At 29.9% G+C, this 27,574-nt stretch overlaps 2 protein-coding genes across 3 annotated transcripts; one reads left to right on the top strand and one right to left on the bottom strand.

Moving 5' to 3' along the window:
• The first annotated feature begins 1,037 nt into the window (after window positions 1-1,037).
• Window positions 1,038-21,438, top strand: LOC136971657 (endothelial differentiation-related factor 1-like). Of its 2 annotated transcripts, XM_067266125.1 has the most exons (6): window positions 1,184-1,251; window positions 1,723-1,760; window positions 12,559-12,610; window positions 12,680-12,840; window positions 15,943-16,036; window positions 21,217-21,438. In XM_067266125.1, the coding sequence occupies exons 2-6, from the start codon at window positions 1,725-1,727 to the stop codon at window positions 21,282-21,284; spliced, it is 411 nt and encodes a 136-aa protein (XP_067122226.1). In that variant the 5' UTR covers window positions 1,184-1,251; window positions 1,723-1,724; the 3' UTR covers window positions 21,285-21,438. The 2 variants fall into 2 exon arrangements, with proteins under 2 accessions (XP_067122225.1, XP_067122226.1); XM_067266124.1 differs by lacking the exon at window positions 1,723-1,760 and having other exon boundaries at window positions 1,038-1,251.
• Window positions 21,439-23,455: 2,017 nt separating this feature from the next.
• On the bottom strand, window positions 23,456-26,645 carry LOC136971659 (DNL-type zinc finger protein-like). The gene is made up of 2 exons (XM_067266128.1): window positions 26,296-26,645; window positions 23,456-23,558 (listed from the first exon to the last, which is right to left on the bottom strand). Exons 1-2 carry the CDS (start codon window positions 26,643-26,645, stop codon window positions 23,456-23,458), a joined length of 453 nt encoding a protein of 150 aa, XP_067122229.1.
• Window positions 26,646-27,574: the final 929 nt, after the last annotated feature.

Below are 27,574 nucleotides of genomic sequence, written 5' to 3' on the forward strand. Positions count from 1 at the left end.
GTTATCTTTTCTGACAGCCGCTCGGTCATCCAAGCTATGGCCAACGTCTCATTCTCTTCACCACCCATCATCATCGATCTCGCGGCTTTCGTCTGTGCCCACACGGCGCCCATCATCATCGCTTGGACACCGGGCCATGCCAACATTCCAATTAACGAGGCGGCCGACAAAGCGGCCCGCCGCGACCCGTTCAGTGGATCCATCTGGAAACCCCTCACGCCACGGGACCTCACCCGGGCCATACGGGACACCACCATCGCCACCCTGACGGATGCCTGGTCAGCGGCGCTCCGCAGCAAAGGCCGGGACCACCTTCGCCCGTTCGCCCCCTGGAGCTTACAGTTGCGCGTCGTCTCGCCACGCGGAGACGCTCTTGGCCCGGCTCCGGACCGAGACGGCCGCGCTAAATGCCTTCCTTCACTCACGACACCTTCACGACTCTCCGGGGTGCCCCCATTGTGGCGCAGCGGAAACTACTCTTCATTACTGGCTACACTGCCCTAAATATGCCTTAGCCCGCAAGGACCTAGGCAACACGATGACCCTAAACATGTCTCTGGTGCGCACGCTGACGCCTATCTACTGGCCGCCGGCCTCCATCACTCCTAGTCACCACGTGGCGGCGCTGGAGCGCTACATTAGCCTCACTGGTCGTTTCGCTTAGCAACTGGCAACGACGGTCGGAGAAAGAGCCGCAAAGGCTATAATCTCCATATCAAACAAACAAGCGAAAGGAAAGGAAAGGAAAGGAAAGGTTCGCTACATTAAAGCACTTCATTTAGAAACGCTTTGCTGTAGCTCTGCATAAAGAAACGCGACCTTAACGAATAATTTTCATCAAGTAGATTTTTTTAATTTAAATTTCTGCCAGAAAAAGAATGATAAATTATTTTTACGGATTATCTTAAACGACATTACTTATTTTCCACTTATTTGATTTATACAATATCCATGTTTTTTTTTTTTTTTTTTTAATGAATTATTGTCAGTTGTAGCTAGAGGGCAGCACAAGAATAAGAAAATGATTTTTCCGACAGAGGGCGTTTAAAAGCATTTCCAATAGTCGCCATTTTCGTTGTTTACTTCGTTAAAATTTTCTAATCTGAAAAATTTTGTCTTTGAAATCGACCAATACATAAATTAAAATATTAAAGACAAACTTAATTACTTAAAATGTCGGAGTCTGATTGGGATACGGTGACTTATTTACGAAAAAAGCCACCAAAAGCCAGCCAGTTACGTACACAGCAGGTGAGTATTAGGCTTAAGTCCATGATATTTCATCATAAATGTATTTTATACATTGATTTTCAGCTGAAACGGTAATATTTAAGACATTGTACAATTATATAATTAATGGCGTACAATATCTTTCATGTTTAAGTAATTTAATTATTTTTGCAATATGTTCTATTCTGTTCAAATAAATAATTAAACTTGTTTCTGTAATTTCATCTTGTTTAAGTGAGATATTTACATTTAAAAAAGTTAATTTGTTTATACTATTTAAATTTATGTAATATGGAATTAATATAAATTATGACAGCAGATTTGAAGAACCACACTATTGAAGGATTACATCTGCATAATTTTATCATTTTTTGTAACCTTCTGTACACTTGACACTGTCTGCAGCTGAAATTACACTTCATATCATTTAACATGATTATTCTTTTACATTCTTACATTTTGGTTTCGATAGTGATTTTCTTTTCATTATAGTGATGACAGATTTGGAGCTTTTACTTAATATGAAAATGGTATGTAAATATATCATATATTATCTTTAATACATTATCTGTATGTTTTGTTTTTCAAATATCGGAGTTCTGAGAATACAGGCATTCCTTACGTAATGACTGAGTTCTGTTGCTATGACTAGGTCATTGAGCAAATTAGTTGATAAATAAGAAGCTTAATTGTTTTAATTATTCTTGATAAAGAAATGATCGAAAGAAAACTCTATCTTGATAATTTTGCTTTAGTGTGCATCTTTTACATATTACAGAACATAAAAATACAATCAGCAAAAATTATTAAAATGTTGTACTGTGCCAAAAAAAAATCACTTAGATTAATATTTTAGTTGTTAAAGGGTTGAAGCCAAACTGGTTCCAGGTCATCAGTATCGTCGTTGGAGTTATCGGGAGCTGTAGAGGACTATGGCAAGGGAGATAACTACAAAGAAATAGAAGTACTTGTAGGGGTAGGAGTCCTGGATGTAGCTTTTGAGGAGAATCTCATTAGTGTGGTCTGTTTTGTAAGTTTTCTTTTGTTCTTCATAAATTTTATGACAGTATCATAAAAGTTTATTCATTGCCATTCCACTTTTGTGAACTATTCAACATTCAGATCCATATAGTTCCCTGTAGTTCTAATAAAGACACATTTGATTCTGAGAACACACCAGCTAACATTCTTTCCTCTTCTTCCTCTTCCAAGCACTGCTACACTTCCAACTCTGTTGTCCTTCCTTTGATTCTTGATGCTTCCTCCAGATGAAGTCATGCTTTTTCTTTTTGCCAACATCTTGTACTATGGAATGCACAATAAAGTACAAATATATAAATAAAATATGTGGTCTTGGAGATTGTGAACACTTTGTGTAATAAATACTGACCGACTATGGGAACGAGACTTAAGATTACAAGGGAATACCCTAGACTCAGACAAAGAAAGGGGATTTCCCTTGTTGGAGGAGAACTGGTTGTAAGTCTGCATGAGGATTGACTGTATATTTTTTAAATATTTCAAATAATATATAAAAATTTGTTATAAAAGTTAAAATTTTTATTTTTGAGATATAATTACATTATGCAATTGGTTAGTTTTTATTCTAAAATCTGTTCTGTAATTGACTCCATTAATTAGTCTTGCCCAAAAACAAGTGTTTTAAGGATTATATAAGGAAAACTCAGTAAATATAATATTGTAGTAATTGCCATTATAATTAGGATGTAAGGAAGTTTGCTAATCTGTGAACCAAAATGATTTTTCTGCATGTCTTGAGTAGTAATTATGACAACAGGGCTACATCTGTACTTGGCAACATGATTTCAAAATGACCATAGCACTTTCAAATTACACTACTAAGGAGAAGCTTAGTGGCATTCATTTTTTTTTTTTTTTTTTTTTTTTTTTTTTTTGAATGCTGAGAAAGTGAAACCAGCATAAATTTATCACAGTATGGTAAGAACTATTTTAATGTAAGTAACTTAGCAGTGTATCAGTGGGTACAAAGATTCAAGAATGGGAGGTAGAATGTGATCAATGACATATTCTGAATGTCCAACCATTATGACAACTAATAATGTAAGAAACAAATGATTCCAGAATCTTTAGTATAGAATCACAACTGACAATACTTCTAAAGAGTTTAACATGAGTCACAGATCAGCCTACCACATTGTGTGTAATGAGATGGGATACCATGAGATTTCCAGATGAGTTCAGATTATTTATTGATTTTCCCTTGTACATACATATGTTTGTCTCCTATAATTCTTTTTAGTATTTATTTCTGTATTTAGTTTAGTTACTTTTTAAATGGAAAATTTTTCTAGCAAAATTCTAAATAATTTAGTTCCAAAGTTTTTTATGTATATTGTGATAGTCATTGGCATAAATTGTTTCATACAATGTAATGCTCATTGGAACATAATTTATTTATGTAATATTAAAATAATGATTCAAAAAAATAGACTATTTCTTATTTAGAATTTATTCTTGATTGTTGTCATTTTTTTATTGAATTTATTTTTTTATATAGATTATATATATTGTTTAACAGAAAGTTTTATGCAAACGACCTTGATTTTAATGTTATAAAAAGAAAATATTTTCTAAAATTAAAGTGCAGAACAATATATTAGAGTATTTTTAAAACTACTATTCCAAAGTTTTCAGAATTCATTTGATAGTATAAAATTGAAGATTTACCTCTAAATCTTCTGAAGATCAACAAAATATATTAAAATGAAACTTTTTATATTTTGTGAAATGAGTTTGGCAGGGTTTTATTTTTTTTACAAAAATTTTTAAAACAAAAATAAAAACGTAGTTAGAAATATTTTTCTGTATAAATCCTTTTTGCACTTAACTTTAGACTTTACATATTTAAAATTAATTGAATTTTTCTAAAATATTGAAACTTTTGTATTTTTCACTCTGTTTACTCTAATTTCTAATAAACATTTTTTACTGAAGTGGATTGGAATTTTGAGGAAAGCAATAATAATGTTTATTATAATTGCGTTTAAATTAGTAATTTTGCATTTGCCATTTCTGAGTTAGAGTAATGGTTCATCATAGGTAAAGAACACTTAAAATGTCACATGAAACATAAATGTGAAACCATAGCTTATTATTAATTTGTATTATGTAAAAACTTTTTAATTATGGTTACTTTTAAAATTTCTACAATTTTGAAATTAAGCATTTTCAAACCTATGTTTATATGGATTTTTTCATTTTTATGACTTATAGAACATTCTGTTAAAGTTTGTAGACTTTCAAAAATATTCTGCATAAACAGATTACATTCTTCACCACAAACTTAGATATTCAGTATGTCTGTTTATAGCTCATCTGCTCTGTAAAATGATTCAGAATACATCTTTTTTAATGTTAATATGTTATCATAATAAGAAATTTTCTTCACATATAATTTAATTTAATATAATTTTTTAATTAGATGTTTGAAAATACATTGTGTAATTTGTTAATTTGCATCAAGTAAGAAGATAAAAGCAAGTTTAGGTTCATTTTAACAAATACTAATCACAATTATTATATAATAAAAATAATTGCAAATATTTTAATCTTGACTAATATAATATATTATGAAGCAAATGATAAGACTATAAACAACATTACATAGTAATAAGTTATTCAAATCATGAATAAAACCCTTCAGTTTATTACTTCCATTGGATTTCATTTTTATTAAAACATGATTATAAAAATATTTTCTTCTAAAGAACTTTTGGCACTTATGTCACTAATGGGTAACAAAGTAAACATGTATAGCACAAATGTTACACATGCCCCATGATGCAAAGATGAATGTCATGTGATCACTTAACTTGTATGTTAATTGAACTTGCTTAATTGATTTCAAAAATTGAATAACTCCCTTTTTATTGAATGAAAAAGTGTAATGGAAACTTCCAAATTTAATTTTGGAAATTTTTTATAAATAATTTGATCATTTGTATTCATTTAGAGATTTGAAAAAAGGGCTGTACTATAGATTATCACCTACGGAATTTCAGGACTTTGAATATATATTTGAACTCGGGACCGAGACGGTACCCTACTTCTGGACTGGAGACGAAAAATAAGAAAGTCATCATAGTTTTTAAGTTATCATACTTTTTTAATGCTATCATGCAGACGGCACTGTAGTTGCTAGTACTGTCATCTTGTGGTAAAGTCTGCAAACCATGACATCGGACTACGGTCATCTCCTGGAGGGATAGGTTAGTTTTGTTGGACAAGTAGTGAAAGCGGCACATAGTACTAGCCGATAGCGAGCGCGTTGGTGGCTGAGGGGCCGTAGACCCCGAGATTGAGGAGCACTAGGATGTGCGAAAAGGACTTAACTCCAATTGCAGATGATCAGTGTGCTCATTTTTAAATTTTTTATTGTTATTATTTTATTGTTCTTTGTTTCTTTTGTTGGTTTGTTAATATGTATATAAGTACAGGTAACCCCTGTATAACATGGCACTTCTATAGCACGGATTCACTCTAACACGATTCGAGAATTGGGTAAAACCCTTGTACAACATGAAATGTAATAAATTTTTACATATTTAAGTACTAATAGTTCACAAAAATAATGATTTTCGTGAACTATTAGTACTTAACTAATGTAAATTTTTTTTTCTTGCCTTCTGTTGATACACATGGTCTTTCTCAAAACTTGTTTCCGTGTTGCCAGATCTCGACGCTTCTGCTTTTGATGTTGCCAGATGTTTTTTCCTTATTCCATACTTGCTTTATTCTTCATAAGTGCTTAGCACCATATAAGGAAATTTATAAAGATCTTTTAACTAAAAGCAAGCAATCTTTGTAAAATAGGGCTGGCGGAAATACAGTATTAAAACGTAAAAACACGTAAACAGATAATAAAAATATCTTCTTTACTTGCCATGTCCAATCACCAGGGACTAACTATTCTCCACAGCAGAGACGACCTTTCTTTAGAGGCTACGCCTCTGCCAAATTATGTAAAACAGTCTAAAAGCAAGCAATCTAAAATTACATACTTTTTGCAAAAGGTAAAGCATGGATCTGAAGATAATGCAGAAAAATGCTCAGAGGATAAGGATAACTTGCCAAAAAGAAAATGCCCTCGGTTAAAAGTGCTTAGTGAGGACAAAGAAAACATTGTTTAATTTATATTAATACGTATCACTTAAGAAAATTTTAATAAAGATATTTATCTTAATTATGAAAATATAATAGCATGTTTTTTAATTTTTGGAACCTAACCCCCCTTTTTGTACTAGTTCTTTGTTTCGTATAACATGGATTCGCAAAACACGGCAATTTTTTGGAACGTAACTCCCGTGTTATACGGGGGTTACCTGTACATCACATATTTCCATTTGTAAATCTGTAACATCAAATGTTTATCTTGAATATGTAACCTTTATGTACTATTTCCTTGGCTATGCCTAGCGGTGCCAAGGCATTGATCAATAAAGAGTTTTAAAAAGTGAAGTGATCAGTGTGCTCGTGGATCAACATCTGCTTCTGTTTAAGGTATATATGGCCGACTTGCCGGACTGTCTGTTAAACACGCGATAGGCTTGTCTTTTTAAAAGAATACCAAGATTAAAAATAATACGCTACTGAACAACACGGAACACGACAGATATAGCGCATGCGCGATGGTCATCACACATTCCAACTGTCATCATTCGAATTTGTTCTTAAAAATTTCGAAACGGCGTTTTAAAAAAAAAAAAACAGAATCCAGCGGTCTTAACCTGAAGAAGGACACGGAAGGCGTTTAGAAAACGTTTGTTTATTTGAACTGATTATTTTCACACCGGTCACAGGCACAAGTAAGTTGTAATTATATAATAAATAATAACAAATAAACAGAAGTTACTGAGAGTGAAACTGAAATACATCTGCAAATGATGATGATTGGCATGATATTACAGAAAATAAAGATATGCTATTGTGAGAATTGGGATTTATTAAATTAATTTTTATGAGAAATTACATTATTTCTTAAATATTGTTTACGAAAAGGGAAGTTACATTCATCGTTTTTCAAGAAAAGGGAAATCAACTTCCTTTCCGACAAGACTTTATCTACAATTCTGACCACCATCTGCATATTTACTCCCTCTGCATGTCACTGTACATCCCATTAGCACTCTGAAATCGAGATTTGCTATTGGTCAGAATTCGGGATAAAAAGAGCGAATTTCCCGCCATTTGGAGCAGTTCACAAAAAGTATATAGACGACACGCAGTTCAACAGCATTGATATGTCCATAGAAGACGGTCGTCTGCCATAAGAATCTCTCGTCCACATATTTAACTTGTGTGCTATAAGTTCCTGCCAAGATCTTCATCCTCCTCACTGAACCTCCACCACAGTTTGTCCCACCGCATCAACACTTTGTCACCAGCAAAGAGTCTATGCAAGTCATACAAGTTGAGGTAGTATGTTTTGATATCGGTAAACTCTCTTTCTCTCTCTCACGAATAAGTTAAGGTTTAATATTCTCTCAGTATATATTTGTGTTTTATTGGTTTGTTTTTATTAAATCTTGTTTGTTAATAATGGTCTCGTTTCTGAATTCAGTGCCATGCTAAAATCTTATTAGTTACCTATGGTCCCTCTCACTCGAAAGAATTATCTAAATACTCATTGGCATGCCTTACACTATATGTAGGCTGGTGTCAAGAATCCTGACAAGGCCAAGATTCTACAATCTTGTTGTCTTTCTTAATTTTAATATAATATTTATCCTAGACCATGAGCGAATCCCAAAGATTCGATGACTAGAAGGTACTGCCCCTTTGAAAGTCGTATTCTCACGCTATACTAAATAGTTGCCAGATACTCATACTTATATGCAATTTTTGGATCCAAAAAATTTCTTGGAATGAAAAGGATTGTCTATTTAAAGTAATGTAATGTTACCTAATAGTTATTCATATAAAATAGTGATTGATGTTATGAAAAATTACTTATTAAAGAGTGTATAAAAACTGTGTAATAAAAACATTAACAGTACTTTTTGGTTAACGAGATGCCAGAAGTCCATCGCGAAAGACTATTGCATTTAACAATTTAGCCCGCGCCACTGTGCCAGCTTTGAGTAGCCCACATGACTGTGGAGTATTTGATGTTATATAATTTTAGACGGTGTGGGGGTTTGCCCCCACACAGGCACTGAGGCACATATCTGCATGCTTTGCATGTAGAATATGCGGTAGACTGATACATGTTAAAAACTGACCTTCGAAGACAAATATCATGTGAAGGGTCAACAATTCTGGGGTGGTATGAAACTCCTCATTCAGAGTTTAATTCTTACCCATTGCTGTACATATCAACTGGTGTCCCATTAACCAAAAAGTCTTACATTAACAATAAAAATTATTCTCTGCAATATATTACTTGGTGTTTTAAAGCAACAAAAATCTTTATAAATCTTTAATGTACTGATAATTGTTAACATAAATGACAACTATAAAAATTTACTGCATAAGAACAGCTGTTAATGCAATATTTTAAAAATTTATTGTTTTTCAAATTTTAAGATTTTGTGCAATGAAAATTTTATCTTTAACAAAAAAAAGAAAAAAATATGTACATACTAATGCATATTTATATAATATAAAGTAAATTATAATTGTCAAGAGAAATAGAGAACAGGTTATTAAAAATATACAGTTCAAGAACAGATGATATTACCATATTTATTTGATTATAAGCTGACTCCAGAAAATTGGAAACAAAAATAAATAGAAAATGAGAATTTATTAATCAGGCCTGAGGAATAAATTTTACACCATTTAATTGTTCAGTTGCTGACATTGGATGACTCAGATTCATCTTCACTTGATACTGATTCTAAGCCAAGGGACATTTTTTGAACCATGAAAAATTAAAGAAAAAGTTGGCATGCAATCCAGTAAATATGGTTGTTAAACTTCAAAAAATCTGAAACTGTATCATTTGATTCCTTTTTTATTTAAAAAATTCGATAACTAAACCATTCAAAAGAGCAATATTTTGATGTGAATGAATAGAAAAAAAATCAACAAATTTGTGAATTTTTTCTAGCTCCTATATTAATTTAAATAGTTAAATAAATAGAGTTATAAATGGAAGGATACTTTCAAAAATGCGAAAGTTGCTTATTTCTGTATTCTGAAATTGAGATGCTTGTTACATCCTAAAATAAACTAATAATCTAAAACATTGGGTAAAGTTAATGATTTTTGTTTCCCAACTTTTCAATATTACTAAAATAAAATACTATTTGCAAAGAAGTAATCAAACTTAATTATAATACTGTAGTTGCTTTATTTAAGTCTAAATCATTTCAGTATATTTAAAATATCTATTATTTTAGTTACTTATTATGACATGTACAGAACTTTTAAAATCAAACTGTATATGATACTTTGTTTGTTGATATTAAATGCATAATTTAAGAAGATATCTTTAAGTATAAAAGTGAAGATAGCTGTAGATTGAAAATATTTCTTTTAATAAATTTTTAATAGTAAATATGTGATATACTGTACTGTAGTTTAAATTTTAAAGAAATAAACTTAGTTTAATTGATTGTCATCTGTTGTTTAAACAATCCAAACCACATGAAATTTTATTTTGAAATTCAATAAGAATTTTTTTCGTATTTAAAAAAAACACTGATGTTTTCATTCATTTTTAATGGTCACTTTCAGATTCTGAAACAAAATGAATTTAAAACAATTGCAATGGGATATAAGCATTTGGTAGTAGAAATCAAATTTAAATATTTAATCATTGATATAAATAAAGGTAAATCAACAAGAAGTAATATATAAATACAAAATTAAAAGTCCAAGCATTAGAAGCATGTATATTTCTGTTTTAATTGCAGAAATATAAAGTGCTTTCTAACATACTTTCAAATAATTTTTTAGACTTTTAATTTTATTTTTGTATCATTTACTGTTAATTATGCTAATAGTTAAATATTTATTTATAATCTGTAGTATTACTACATTTCATTACATTTGTATTTTGAGGGTTTTTTTGAACTAGAATCTGAGATGGCCACTAAAGATTGGTAAAAACTTTATGAAACTCAGTAAGAATTCTTTGTAAAAAGATTTTTCTGTTTTAAATTGAAATGAACTTTATTTTTCACTATGCATTTATAAATTAGTTTGTCATCACTACAGATAAAGTTTATTGAAAGTTGTTGTATCTTAATAATTATAAATTATTTAGTTGTGAAACTTATTGTCTTTAAAATACATAATGAAAATTAATTTTATACATACAATTTTACTGAAATTATATATTGTTAGAACAGTGTATATATTAGATTCTCAGTGATATAGACTCTTCAAACTCATTCTTTAATTGTTTGTAGTAAACTTTTCAAAAAAACAAAATTATACAAGGGTTGGAAAATATATTATAATCACTGATTAATTACATGAAACAGAACAGAAATACAGCTGTTCATAGTTTATAATTCTTTGGTGAATCACCTGCACTTTAAACCACCCATTTTCATGGATGGGAAGTTGGTCATTGCCATTAGCAATCCACTTCTTGTCGATAGTTGCTATGGAACAGTCTATAATGTCCTGTATAATGTCCTGGATGGTCTTTAAATTAATTCTACATCATAGGGAATAAATCAAAATTGCATGCACTCATGTCTGGAAAGAATGCAGGGTGATCCAACACTTCCCAACCACATTTATCGAGCAGATCCTTCACTATGGTTGACACATGGCAATGGACATTGTCATGGAAAATGATGGGGGGGATTCTTCAGGAAGTGGTGTAGTTTCTTATGCAGTACTGGTCATAGATGGTGTTTCAAAAAAATGGGTGTAGCAATGTGCATTCAGATTGCCCTGGTGGCACTTTATGCATTAGGATAATACTTTCACAATCATACATGGCAGTGTTCATAGCCTTGGTATTAGTAGGTTCTGCTAGAATTTCTTTCGTAATGGGAAGTTGTAATGTCATCATTCAGTGGACTGGCATTTCAATTGCAGTTTATAGGATTGAGCTCATGTTTCACATACCATAATTACAGTATAACTACATCAGCTCTTTACACTGATAACTCTTTAAATGGAGACATGCCACCTCATAATGCTGCAATTTCTAGATTTCATTCAAAGTATTTCAAAGTAATGGAAGCCAACAAAATGTAATTTTTTGCATTCACAATTTATCCCTCAGAATGTACAGGATGGTGGTGTGATACAAATTGTTCTCACAACCTAGGTCATGAATTGGCCACCTGTGATCATTCTCTAACAATGTGGTCATGGCTTTCAGGGTATTTTCTATATTTGGCAGTTTGTTTTGTTGTAATATTGTGGGGATTCCTAGGCTAATGTTCATCATCTGCTTTTTGATGACTGTCTCTGAATGCTTTTACCTACTTGATGGTACTGTACCGTAAAGTAGATGCTCCAAAAACTTTTACAAGCGACTGAACACTGTTTTGCTAGGAATTCCCTTGCAATCTCAATTTCCAGCCAAAATCACCACTACAAGTTAGAAAACATCATTTTAGACTGGTCTGCCTTGCACATGTCTCTTCCTGTTTGATACTGCACATGTCCAGTCCAACAATAAATGAAACCATCCTGTCAATGGGTAGGTAGGGAACCAATCTTAAATACAGGTAACCCCGTATAACACGGGAGTTACATTCCAAAAAATTGCCTTGTTATGCGAATCCGTGTTATACGAAACAAAGAACTAGTGCGAAAAGGGGGGTTAGGTTCCAAAAATTAAAAATATGCCGTTAAATCCTTCTTTAAATCGGATTTATTATTCACAAGTTGAAATGCCGGATGCAGGCAGGCATCTCAGCATGAGCATCATCAGCTGGTAACAGTTTTTATCATATTTCATGTTGTACTCTATGAGTGTTTTACCTAATTCCCGAACCGTGTTAGAGTGAATCCATGCTATAGAAGTGCCGTGTTATACGGGGGTTACCTGTACAGCATAATAGTCATAATTGTCAAGGTCTTTGTTTTTGCTTTATAAATGTGTCTCATTATTTATTTTGCATCCCCTGTATATATGCAGTAATATATTTAGCAGCTTTGAATTTTGAGACCATTCTATGTATTTTAAAAGATTTTTCTACTTGAATTAGAGAATATATCACAAGATATTTCCAACTTTTTAAGAAGACTGTGTTTATTATAATTGCCTTTAATTTTATTTCTCTAAACTATTTAAAAGATTATATAAAAATTATTATTCCTATATCACTTTTATTTAAATTTTCTTAATGAAATGATTATTTACTTTTTCAGGCTATTAATGCAGCACAAAGACAAGGGTTGGCCATTGAAACTACTAAAAAATGTATGGTTTTGTCTTTTATAATTAAACAATTATTACAATTATATATAAGAAACTATCTTTAATTCATAGATAATGCAGCTACAAATAAACAACATCAAACAAGTATGAATACTGCAAAGCTAGACAGAGAAACAGAACAGCTCCATCATGATACTGTTGGATTGGAAATTGGGAGATTGATTCAGCAAGGACGGCAAAAAAAAAATCTAACACAGAAAGAGTTGGCTACGGTTAGTTTTAATAAATTTACTCTTAATTAATTTACTTATATACTAAAACCTGTGTAAATTGGAATTGCACGGTACTGAGCATTCAGTTTAGTGGGTTTCTGTTTTTGAACAGGTTTTTAGTGGTTTTTTTTTATCTATGACTACGCCAGATAAATGTCACACAGCTATGTTTCTTTTTTATAGTAAAATCACTATCACATACATAAAATTTTTATTATTAGTCTTAATCCAAAGTGATTTCAACTAAAGATGTGCACATTCAAATGCAAGAATTTAGAAATATCCAATTTCAAAAATTTCTCCAAGAACTTGTGCTAGTATTTGAATACTTCTTGGATGTGGAACTTAGCTTGCTTAACAGCAAACAAGCCTATTTCAGTTCAAAAACTAGTGTCTTGCTCTGCTGTCAAAAATTCTAATTGCATTACAGTAATATATATATAGACCATGTTATTTAGAAACAATCCTCATACCAGTACATGTAAAATCAAATATATCTTCTTAAGCCTTTAAGTTTCCTGTACCCAAGATGAAAAATTAACGTCCAACAAACGTTTTCGATTCTCCTCCGAGATCATGTTATTTTGTGACCTAACTTCTTGATGAATTTTAATACTCTAACTGTTGAATTCAATTCTGTAATTATCCACATGTTAATCAAGTTATTTTTGAATACTCAGTATTAGTTAGTAACTAAGTATTCCATATAAGGCAAATTGATAGTACTATGTTACCTTATTCTTATTGTTTTCATGAATTATATATGTTGCTTGTTCTCAAACTCAATTTTTGGAAACTCATTCAATTCTTGAAAATTTTTGGTTTTTGTCTCATTAATTCAATGGACTAATATAATAAAGATCCTATGTTGGTATGTTTCGTTGTCATATGACTTGCATTTCTTTGACAAAGCTCAAAATCATTCTCACAATACAGTTTGTCACGCACTGCAATGACAGACATACCTGGATACAATTTTATGTTTATGTACAAGTGGAATTTTAATTTTCTACTTCATCCAGATTAAGTTACATTCTTTGTATCCAGCACCTTCTCCTGTTTCTGCATTGGATAAGTTTTCAGCTTATAGTAGAATTTAACATAGAAATTGCTCTGTTTCAAAGAATTTATTTGTTTAGACAAGTTTTCACTTTGGAAGGTTTTACTGTATTTTTTTTTTAATATTTAGCTATTTTTATAAAATGTTTTATTTTTATCTGGTTCTATAAATGAATTTTGTTATTCATGTATATATTTTGATATATGGACTTTTAATTTGAACCAGGGGAATGAAAAAAATTTCAAATTATCAAATATTCAATTTGTCCATTTCAAAAATTAAACTAGTGTTCCCTAAGTTCATATTCTATATTCTTTGCAACTATTCTATTTTTCTCTACTTTTTTCACTGATTTAATCACTTTGATTTTTAACCCTTTTACTCGACATGGTCAGTTGTCAGTTGTACTTTACCCTTCAATACACTGATCCAAACTGCAATCATTCAAGGTCACTCTACATATTTTATTTTAAAAATTCACCAAAAATCAAATTTTTATCATAGAGATACAAAAATAATCACATATATTTATTACTTTATGTAGTTTTTGGCACAATAGTGAATAATCATTTGGAGTAAAAATTACTTACAAAAAAAAAATGTTAAATTATGACCTAAATTTTTGATGATATAAATTACTTTACTTTGACAACAAATAAAATTGTTTGATTTTATTTGTTTTTGGCACCAAGCCAACACAAAGAAAAATAATGTTTTGTACATGATAATATAAGATTTATGCATATTTATCAATTTTTTCATGAACAATATTACTTACATGAAACAGTCCATATATACTAGCAATAGTTTTCTCTCTCTCTTCAATAAACTCTTTAGGCAGTAAGTGAAAAATGCTGAAACTATAGAACAATACAACACACTACACAAAGAAAATCAATTAGTGAAATATGTTTTATTTGTTTGAGAAAATAATTAAGTAAAACAAAACTAGAACAAAAATAAGAAAAATAATAAATAACTAGAATATATATATATATATATATATATATATTTATTTATTATTTATTTATTTTAACCTGCAGGTAATAAGTGGTAAATACTGAAATTGTAAAACAATAAAATGACTACAGAAAAAATTGACTGGTGCACGTGTTCTCTTTGTTTTAAAAATAAATAAATAAAAAATAAATTGAAAAATTAAAAAAATAATAAATTAATAAATAAATACATATATATATATGTATATAACTTACAGGCAATGAATAGCAATAAAATATCACCAAATTCAAATATACATTTTTCAAAATAACGAAATATTGTCATTTCGTATGTTTCAGCTGAAACTGAATTGATGATATATTGCCACATAATCACAGAAAGAATAAGCTATAGTATACGCTTGTACTTTATTTAGACATAATAATAATCAATAACTTAGACTCAAATTTCATTAAAATAGTTAAAAGTGTCATATGTTTCACAATGTCCAAGGAGTTGACTGGATCCATTCATTTCAGAGTCCTTAAAATGCATATAGTTTATAAGCACATGAGCACACAAGCGTGCATGCATGCGCATGTGCGCAGACACACAGACCACATGCTACTTTCTCCTTTCAATATAAATTATATTTATATTGAAATATTAATGCTAGCCTTGAATTATCCACTATTTATATTAAAAGCTTACGTAATTGTACTATCAAAGAGTACACAAAAATTTAAATTTTCTTTCTTTTCTTTTAACAAATGGTTTAGAGTTAAATTATTTTTTAACCCTCTATAAGTCAGAAAAGAAAGAAAATTTAAATTTTTGTGTATTCTTTGATAGTACAATTATGCAAGATTGAAAAATTCTGACTCCATTGCTTTTAATAATTTTTTTATTTTTATATTAAAAGTTTGAATTAACTGTATTTATTAAATAAATAAATAGTTATTTTAGTATTTAAATTTGAATTTAAGAACTTAGAATAATAGGTTCAAATTAAGCAAATTCAACTGTATTTATATTACATATTTTGCTGTTCAGGAAATCTAACCTAACAAGTTACCAACACACATATTGATTTTATTTTTTAGAAGATTAACGAAAAGCCTCAAGTGATTAATGATTATGAAGCTGGAAGAGCAGTACCAAATCAACAAATACTGACCAAAATTGAAAGAATCATTGGTAAGAAAACTTTTTCTTAAACATTCTGCTAATTTTCTGTTTTTATTTGCTTACAGTATGTAGTGGTATAAATTAATGATGCCACAAATATTTGGCTACTATTCAGTATTCGGACTATTTGGCTACTTTTTTAATATTCAGTATTTGGTCGAATGTTGCGTACTATTCGACTGAATACCAAATCATGAAAAAAATACGCCCATATTACTCAAAAATGTATTTATTTTAATCACAAATTATTACATTTAATACTTAAAATCTATCAGTGGTAAGTTGTGATGAATGAAAACAATTTTTTCAGCATTTGTTGATAGCAAACAATTGTGCTTTTCCTCATAAACTATACCTGCTTCTGAAAATAGCCTCTCACTATACACACTACTGCCGGGAAACAATAGATAAATCTTAGCGAATTCTGTCAGGCTTGGATACTGTTTTACGTTTGCTAACCACCACTTGTAAAGGTCTGCCATCCAATCTAGACGAAGAGTTTTCATATAAAAATAAATCTCATTTGCCATAGCACTTTTCTTCTCCACATCCTCCTCCTTTTGCATATTTTCTGTAGCGACTTCCTCAAAACAGTTCCAGAAACTGTCATGTATTTCAATGGTTTTATCATTTTCATTGATATTTCTTTTCTTACAAAGTGGAGAAGAATTGTCATTGGTACTAGTAGACTCATCACAACTAATTTTCAGAGCTTCTAAAAGAATTTTTTGTTTTGCTCTTTGCGTTTGAACTAAACCCGGAAACTGGTTTTGAAATGCAGGTCAAGAAAAGTGGCAACCAGATATTTGTCATTTTCATCAAAGTTGAACTGTGTTTCAAGCTCAACTTGTAGTGAAGATCTCATTCTCAATAAATTTGGTGTTCTATCTGCAGTCTCTTCCTTCCCCAGGTATTTCAACAATGTGACAACAAGTGGAATCACTTCAGAGATGCAGGAAATACCTGAGCTGATTATTTTCGTAATCTCTTTGAATGGTTTGAGCAGTTTGATACATTGTTTCATTAGCTCCCACTGAGAAGGTGTTAAATTGTTTAAAGATTCATGATCAGTTATGTACAAAGAAACAGCTCACTTTTGTTTTAATAATCGCTCCATTAAATAATATGTAGAATTCCAACGTGTGCTTACATCTTGTACTAGTTGGTGGTTTGGCAAGTTAAGTTCTTGGTGACTGCATTTCAGCTTTTTTTGTGCTATACCAGAGTGGTTAAAATGGGTAACAATTCATCTTGCAGCAACTACCATCTGTGTTATTTCCGTTTGAGACTTTAGTGATTCCTCGACAGCTCGTTGCATTGAATGAATAAAACAATTGGCAGAATCATATTCTGCCTCTCGTATACCTTTTATCATATTATCTCCACTGTCATGGACAAGTAAACGGATCTTGCTATGAAGAATATTCCATCTTTCTGCAATAGCATTGAGTTCTTTTGTGATATTGGTACCTGTATGTGAGCCAGCAAACAGCTTCATCGCTAAAACGCCATGTTCAAGAATAAACTCTGGCGATATCCAATGCACAGTGAAACTCAAGAAACTGGTTATTGTGCTGACATGTCCACATATCAGATGTCACTGATACTGCTGTTGCTCGCGAAATACTAGCTTCACTTTTAGAGCAAATTTTATTATATATTTCAGGAATAATTTTCTTGGTCATGTAAGTGCGACCAGGTATTTTGTAATGAGGTACTGTCTTTTCTATAAGCTTTTTAAAGCCGACTTGTTCAACAAGTGATAATGGTTCATTGTCTAAGGCAGTCATTTCACCGATTAAATAATGATATTTTATTGATTTCTAATCATTAATATCCCATAACAATTTCCTTCCAGTTGTTTCCTTCAGAGTTAACTGTTTCTTTTCTGACATACCTGGTACTGCCAGTATCTTGGAATCAGTAGAAGTAAGAGTACCGTCGTTTTTGCTGCCACTTGCTGAGGGAGCAACAGTTAACATAGCATACTGCTCAGTATGTTTGCTTTTAAGGTGATTTTTCAAAGATGTTGTGGCTGTAAACAAAAAAGCAAACAATAATTAAACAATGAAAAATCTGACATCAAAGAAGGGAATTCCCGAACAGTACTAGCTTAAACTTGTATTATTCTGGCTTCACTTAAGCCTCTGAATTTCAAAGATAATAAATAAAATCTATATTTAAAAATAGGACTTATTTATATCAAGTTTATCAACGAAATACTACGTGTGAAATAAAGTACCGGCAAAAAACAAAAAAGAAAAAATTACAAGCACTAAATACTAAATAGGCCTTATTTATATCAAGTTTATCAACGAAATACTACGTGTGAAATAAAGTACCGGCAAAAAAGAAAAAATTACAAGCACTAAATACTAAATATGACTAAAATTGTTTCACTTAATTAATACGTAATAAGATTTTACTTACTTGCTTTCTTTCCTTCTCCACCACGTGAGATCCTGTTACACAGCAAACACACAGCCAGTTTATTATCTTCACTACAAATCTCATAATATTCCCAAATAAGTGATTTTTTATTAAATGGTGCCATTTTGTAAAGCTTTTGGTGAAGAAACAGTGATATATTTTAGTAATAAAGACTATTAGTAACACAATTTGATGTAACAATGAACAAATAATGCGTGTTGTGATACAATCTACTTGCAAATGAAACAAATGTGCCTGTGGCGTCGCTACCACACCCACTACAATGAGACAGGTCGTAGCCTGTCACCTGCAAAATGTACACATATTTTGCCGAACATTCGTCCACTGAATATTCAGTATTTGGCAAAATCACTATTCATGGCATCACTAATATAAATCCAGTTTTCATCTTATAAAGAATAAATCTTTGGAATTCATTTTCATATTGGAAAATTAACTTTTTACTAGATCACCACAAATAACTTAACACAAATCTAGTGATATATTTAATATAACAATGAAAACATTTGACATTATATATAATGTTGACAAAAAGTTTTTGAAATTAACTGGATCTTCATCAGGTCAAATAACATTCTAAAATTAGAATGCTTAGAAGAACAAGATATAAAAGTTTAAAATATTACAGAACTTTTACAGTGAAGTGTAATATTAAACAAAAGATGATAAGTATGTTAACAAATTTTTTAATCAACATTTGCAAAAAATTAAAAATTATTGAAATTTTCAATATGTCAAAAAATGATAATTGCATCATTAGAGCAAATTAAACTATAATGTATTATCCCAGTTTATTGTAAAAGCATTGCCAGATGTATGACAAACTTTTTTCCTCTTGAAGTTTATGCACATACCTTTAATTTCAGATTTGTGAATCTCCAACACTGCCAGAGTTCTGAGGTGGTTTGTATGCTGGGATTGCCTGATTATATTTAAATTTTCAAGATATATGAGTACATCATTTTCTGAGGCATAAACAGAAAAGAGGAGATTGCATTTGTCAGTCTTATCTTTCCCACTATAGAGTTGAGTTAAACACAAGACTGATAAGCACAGGGCACCAGATGAAGGACAATAGCTTAAAAAAGACCTAGAATATATTGGCTCCACCAAATACTATCAATAAGAGACTACAAGAATATATCACAGAAAACACACTGCTGTCTTGTCTGTTTACACCTCAGAAAATGATGCACATATAGATCTCAAAAATGCAAATCAAACATAATCAGGCGATCCCAGCATACTAATTACCTCAGAACTCTGGCAGTGTTGGAGATTCACAAATCTGAAATTAAAGGCAGCATAAACTTCAAAGAGGAAAAAAGTTTAAACAAATACATCTGGCAATGCTTTTACAATAACTGGGATAATACATTATCATTTAATTTGCTATAATGATGCAATTATCATTTTTTGACATATTGAAAATTTTAATAATTTAATTTTTTGCAAATGTTGATTGAAAAATTTGTTTACATACTTATCATCTTTTGTTTAATATTACACTTTACTGTAAAAGTTCTGTAATATTTTAAACTTTTATATCTTGTTTTTCTAAGCATTCTAATTTTAGAATGTTATTTGACCTGATGAAGATCCAGCTAGGATCAAAAACTTTTGTCAATGTATATATTTTTCATTGTAAATTCAGTGAGATATTTAATATAACAAAGTTATTTGTGATGTTCTAGTGAATCTGGCATCCAGTTATAAGTTAATGTAGTTGTTAATTTTTTTTGTTGTACACTCAAATTTTGCAAATCTGAAATCTTTAAAATTGTTGAATTTGGCCATATAGTATTTAAGTAATTGAAAAGTGAAATTTATTTTATATTATACAAAACTGTAGAATATATATTTTTTAAAAACTTCTTAAATATAGAATTTTTAAGTTGATGTGTGATAATTAACATAGCTTTGATAACTATCCATTAATTGTAATTAAGTATTATTAATTATTATAAATCAGAATTACATATTTATTAAAGTATCTTTGGTCTGTAACTCTATTTTTAGCTTATATTAATTGTAGAAGATTAACATCTTTTATATCTATAGTTTCTGAAAAATAAACAAAAGCAACTTTACTGTAAGATATACTTCTATTCTTTTGCCATAACATGATCAGCTGATTTACAGTATGTGATTTTAATTGGCCTACAAATATATTCTTATATTCTATTGCATGCTATTGAATCAGAAGAAATTGATATTATGGCCATGATGCTGACAGACAACAAATGGACCATTAATTCTCTTTACATAAATTTGTAATACAGTAATGAGCAAAATATTATGAACAATAACATAAATTGCAAAATAAATGATATGTAATAAAATGCAATACTACATTTTTGTGAAAAATTAAAGATGAGTTAACATATATTTACATCATTTGGCAAATAAATATCAACAACTTGTGTACCTATATTATAAATATCTTATCAATTAGCATCAATTTTCATTGCTGATGATAGCTGAGAACAAAAAAAAATAATAAGTGAGCAGCATTAATTTTTTTCTGTTCTTACATTAAAATTTGTGCAATGATGTTTATTTTAATTACAGTAGTTTTACTTTAAAAATGTATTAAGTATAATTCTAGGAAGAAGAAAAACTTTTTCCAAATTTAGTAATGAAAACTCATAATGCTTACCTAACATATGCACACGAAATTTAAGGAATAAAATTTTGTAATCTTTATTGGATATAATATTTTTTTTATTAAATTGCAGGTGTCAAGCTTCGTGGAAGAGAAAAAGGCCAAGCTCTGTCACAGGATCAAAAGCCTAAAAAGAAATGACACGAGGCCATCTACACTTATTTCCTCATTGCTTTTTGTTTGAGAGACTTGACTTATTCTTGTGCCTCTTTCTTCAGTAAAAATGTTACAGATACACTTTGTGTTTGGAAAATGTACAAATTTTGGGCATTTTATAAAAATTATTTAACATCTGTTTTGTGCACAATACTTAAAATATTGCAGAGGGTGGCATTAAATAGTTTTTATTTTTTTAAAATTTCAGTTGGCCAAAGTTGAGATATATGAAAAGTTTTCCTGTGTACTATATCTGCTTTATTTCCCCCTCAATTTGAATATTCCTTTACTAATCTTATCTGCTCTTGTGTGTAATATATCATCAGAATAATTTCACAAAAAAATTTAATTTACCGTACTTTTTTAATTCTTTCTAAATTTCATGCATTGTAATGTGGTATTGGTGTTTGTCATTGAATTAATTTAGTATTGTGAAGCCCACTAATTCAGATAACAGGTAATTCCTTCTGATAGATATTCACAAAAATCTTTGACATTTATATATTGTTGTCTAGTGTATTTAATATTGATATAATAGCAAAATACCTAAAATGACAACATATTTAAATGGTGATATTTATCCCCATTCACTGTATTAACAACTTCATTAGTGATGTAGATTGGTATGTAAATGCTTAACAATCAAATTATTAGATTGGAAAAAAATATGTAGAAAAAATTTAAAATAAAGGCACAGATATCATCTTAACAATTTATTATTCTGTGCTCTCTATTAATGTGTATATATTCTGTTTTACGTCTAAATTTTCGGATAGTCAAGGATAAGCTGATATTGTTTAACTATTGGTTGTTATGCAAAAATTTACAAACCAAATAAAATTTAATGGCTTATCAAAAATTGATTGCATGATTCTCATATTTAGCACACAACACTGTAAATATTAAAATGGCATGGATACCATAATTTATAGTAAATTACAACTGTGAAGTCATTATTTAATTACATAATTTTAAGCAAAATATTCATGATGATCTCTTTGTTGCTCAAGAGCAATAATTTTAGAATTCTGATTTATTTAAATTTTATATAAATTCAAAATATAGTTCTAACATTATCTAGAAAATTTATTTAAAATTAAATATCAATAATGGCATTTTTTTCAACAGAGCTTAAAGAATATAATTTGGATGAGATTTTAAATAAAGATTCATTTGAAATAATTACTAAGTATCATTTAAAATTATTTTTATGCTTGCATATTAATAATTATGATACTTTTATTTTCAGATGTTTAATCCATAAAGTATGTCTTTCTTTTTCATCAGCTCAACATCTTTCCATAATGATTTTAAAAAATATGTTTTTAAGTTATACAATATTTCAGTAAATCATTATTTTAACCAAGATGAAAAAAATAACTCATCAAACATATCCGTAATCTGTAACTATCAATTTTTATATGATTAAAAACTAATATATTTTATCAATATTAAACCTCAATAACAGTTAACAACTTTTAAATTCAGTCTGCTAGTTTAATGTCTAAAATATTAACAAATAAGGAAACAAAAAATTTAAGGTTAAATTACAGATTGAAATCTATAAAATTGAGATGCGAGTGCAGTAATAGTGATAGTGATTGTAATTTATTATATAAAAAATTAACATCTTGACTATATCAATAACAAAGATTAGATATTTTGAATGTAAAGCTTTAAGGATGGCTGTAAATAGTATTTCTAATTGATTGCTGCCTTAATTTACATAAAAAGAATATAGTCTTTCGAGATGTAAACATTTTAGTCCTTGAGATGATGATTAACATTTTCAGTAAACTAGACAACTTAAAAAGCTGACAAATCCTGCAGACTGATTTTAGAACTTGCTAGCCTAAAATCATAAATCTTAATGAGATTTCAAACCATTTAATAAGAGTGATTAACATATATTAGCTCCATTCTTATTTACAGTTACTAATATACAATTCTAAATTATCTGTAATGTTGGTTGTGTTGTTTATATTTAATTTCCAAGAATTTACTAAAATTTGATATTTGAATTTTTTTTAATGAAATTGTGTGTAATAAAAATCATTCCTTCAAACGTAATGATTATTTTATTAAAAACAAATGTAAATAAATTTTTTATATACAAATTTTACAAATGTTGGAAACACTTAAAGCAATTATTATATTCAATTGGATTCCTCGCTTATAGTTTTCTCAATAAATTCTAAATCTTCCGAAGGAAGCCGATTTACTGATTCTCCTTTGGCAGCTAATATCTCTTCGATATTTCTGAAATTAAGAAAATTCATATATTAAGCATATTTTTTTTATAAAGAAATATTAAATAGTCTTAGGAAGTTTGAAACCACATTCAATTCTTTAAGTTTGTACTTCATTCAAACAACTTACTGTTATTGGATTAACCGAAATATTTAACTTTACAGTACTTGCAACGAGGGTTATGTGACCATAAAGGGAAATATGTTGAATTTGATGTCAAATCTTTATATTAAGCAGTACTGTCATGTCAGTAATCAAGTTACTATGCAACAAACAAATCTCATATAACGAATTATATGAAATTTATGACAACAAATTCCCTTTCAACGGGAATAATCGTTAAATTGCATCAAGTTATTTTTTTAAAATTGTTATTGCATGAATATTTTCCATTTCCTGATTTAATACTGGATATGTTCCTATCTACAACTATTGGAGGTTGTTTTTAACTCTGGACAAACTTGAAAATTTAATTTTATTGAAAAATGTCATATCAAACCTTTCAAAAAATTTTTAGTTGTAAATGCTCAAATTTATACATTTAATTATGGAAAAGTCAATATTTTTAAAACAAATTTTGACAAAATCTTGCTCTAAACATTTAATCTTAAAAATATCTTTGTTCAATTTAGTCACACAAAAAGATGAAAGTACTTTGTTAAAATAAATCTGCCTGTAAAATGTTTTGCAGTGTAACAGACAAATCTTATATAAACAAAACTTTTTTGAATCTCTATTTAAGATCAACAATAATACTATGTTAAGAAGTAGTAGTTACATTCATTTCTACATAGTTAAAATATACAATATTGATGAATTTGCATTCTGTGCACTAAAACTATTTGTAGCTATTTACTCTATCAGATAAATTATAATTACTACTGAAAACAATACTCACAAGAATGATGTTAAATGTTTGGTTTATTTCTGATTTTGTATTTATGTACTAGCTTGAAAAAGCTTTATGTGAGAATAAAAAGATAAGTAACCACAATATAATTTAGTTTTATTTCAATACCAATAATTGTTAATTAGCGAATGGATTTGTAAATCTGTAACTTGACTGATGATGTAGCATATGATGCAGGTTTCAATTTCAGTAGCAGCTGGATTTTTCTTCTAAGACTAATCCATTTGAAATTAATATCTAGGATGATCCCAAAGAAAATAATAAACCTTGATCATCATTAGGCTCCAAATAACTATATGCTCTGTATTGTCTAGATCAGTGTCTCTCATCACAAACCAGTAAAATTATGGATAATTTTACTTGGATCAGTAATTAAATAGAACTATAAATCATACTTATCTATGGATACTGTATGTAGCAAAATATCAATCTAATCAACTGCACCAGCATCAGCAGTCAAATATTTGGCAGTTGGAAAACACTGGTCTAGATGATAAGTAAATGAGAATCCTTTATATTTTCTAGGGTAATCATATCAATATAAAATGGCTGCATTCGGCAGACTCAACAGTTCCCGAGCTGTTGAGTATTTTTCTGTTGAACACTACAGTAGTGGTCTTTTGGAACATGTTTGGTATTTTGACATCACATTTGGTAGCATCTTTCATTTACTCTACCTAAACCTGACCAATGAGGCTTTTTGTTCCAATGCAACGTTCAGCAGATCCAGGTTGCTATGTTGGACAGCTACCAATTTGCTCAGTTACAACTGTTGAGTCTGATGAATGCAGCCAATGTCATCTCACGTTCTGACAACTTTTAATGAAATTAAATTTTTATAATTCTCATATTTGGAACAGAACCACGGGTGGTCACCATAGACAGGTTTTACTGTACATCTCTCTAAATGATTGCCCCCTTTAAGCCAACCACTTTTTTTGGATGACCAGATTTTCTTTCTTAAAGATTATTTTTATGACAGCACTCATTGTTCGTAAGTCAATCACTCCTTTACATGACCAATGGCCACCTAGACTCAATCACTTTGTGTAAAATAACTCTTTGAGGCAACCAATTTCCAGGATAATTAAATCAAAATCATAAGCATGTACTGTACAATATACAATTGAGCATGTTGCATTAGGTATATAAGTACATCTTAATCTTTCTTTCTCCAACTCCAATGTCTCCATTTTCTCTTATTTGGACCTATCATGGAAAATGCACATAATTTGCTGTTAATATCCTCTTAGTCTATTCTTTATTCTTATGAAACTAAATAATATGACAAAGTTAATGAATTTAATCTTTATATTTAAAAAGGAAAAATTGTAATTAAGGATGACAAATTTAAGTGGGATTTATGCAGATTTTGGAATCTGACCAAATAGTAAAAATATATTGTAAACATCATCTTATCAAAAATTAGAAGTGTCTCAAATTTCTTTAAATCAAACATTTAAGCTGCATTACACTTTCATGTACAGTAAACAATTACATGTGATGTATTAATAAATACATTTTCTTGCAGTAGTTTTAATAAATACGTAGCATTTTGTCAATAATCTTTCCTCTACTGCCTACACAATATAATACTAGTATACTGTATACAGTTTATTATCTAGTATACCACTACTATAGTAGTGTTATACTAGATTATTAACCATATACACTATTCTATCCATTAGATTTTCGTCACCTCTTTTAACAAGACTACCGCTTAATTTAGCAGTTTTCTTAAGGTTTTACTGTACTGGGAATCTATAACAAATACTACAATTAAGCTTTTTTAAGACAAAAGTTTTGGTTTTATTTATTTTTTTATTATATACTAACCTGAGTCCATTTAAATCACTGAACCAATTCAAATTGTCTGCGATGAGATGATTATTATTACATCCGTGACAACGAACAATCACAACGCCTTTTTCGTAACTAATCTTCGATATGAATTTGGTCACTCTCGTTTCACAAACTTTACATTTGAATGACAACAGTTTCTTATCTGTTTTTCCAACAGTAATATTATTTGTAGAATAATGTTTCACATTTAAAGTATGAGTAGGTAATTTCCAGCATTTCACATTATTTTTCTGTGCTAGTGTCGTATTGACTTCAAGAAGACATCTAGAATAAAATCGAGTCCTGTTAAATGTCTGAAGTAAACGTCGACTAAACTTCCACATGGTCGCGATATTATGGAATACGCTCGATTGGACAATGTTGCCAGCTGAAAAATATTTACAAATGAAACTTTTTTCTAATTAAAAAAAAATTAAAATTATATACAATAGATATTTTTCTTTTTAAATATTTGTATATAAATAATAAAGTTTTAATAAAACATAATTTTTAAAACCAAACTCTGATAGGCAGCATTCTCAATTAACACAAGCTTCGTTATAAAATAAACAAAATCTCTTAAAATAAGCTACCGATATTAAAGGCTGAATTTTTTTATTTTAATTAAAAAATTATTTTATAAGAATAGAAATTATTAATATAGATGCTGTTATTAATTGATAATTACTATCGGCTAATCCGCGTGATAAAGTATTATACTTTATTTTACTCTTTTCGCCAAGTGAATAGTAACACGGCCTTATTAGTGAGGTTGAGGCCGAAGTTTTAAACGCGAAAACGTGTACGTCGGACGTTCAGCGCAGTCTTTCCCGTAAGCCTAGAAGTTTGACAATGGCGTTTGGAAAGTCAGTGGAATCATGCTCGGCGTTCCAAACGCCATTGTCAAACTTCTAGGCTTACAAGAAAGCGGCGCTGAACGTCCGACGTACAGGTTTTCGCGTTTAAAACTTCGGCCTCAACCTCGCTATTCTCTTTATAATTGTAAATTGATCAGGCTCAAAATAGGGACGACGAGGTCCGACATATACGGAACGGACCACATTCTTCGTCCGTCCAAAATTGATCCGAGTCTCCAGAGAAGTAAACTGACGCCTTAACTGTCTCGATCATCTGGCCTTCCGCCCATAGGCTAATGAGTATAATTGTGACATAGTATAATCCACAGCGCTATGATGCCTCGAGCTATTTAACATTATTTAAATATTATTCACTGACTAAATCAAACATTATACAGAGAAAATTGGTAAATTTA

This window comes from Centruroides vittatus, unplaced genomic scaffold (genome assembly GCF_030686945.1).
Source record: "Centruroides vittatus isolate TY-2023 unplaced genomic scaffold, ASM3068694v2 contig_2672, whole genome shotgun sequence".
In the NCBI taxonomy this organism is placed as follows: domain Eukaryota; kingdom Metazoa; phylum Arthropoda; class Arachnida; order Scorpiones; family Buthidae; genus Centruroides; species Centruroides vittatus.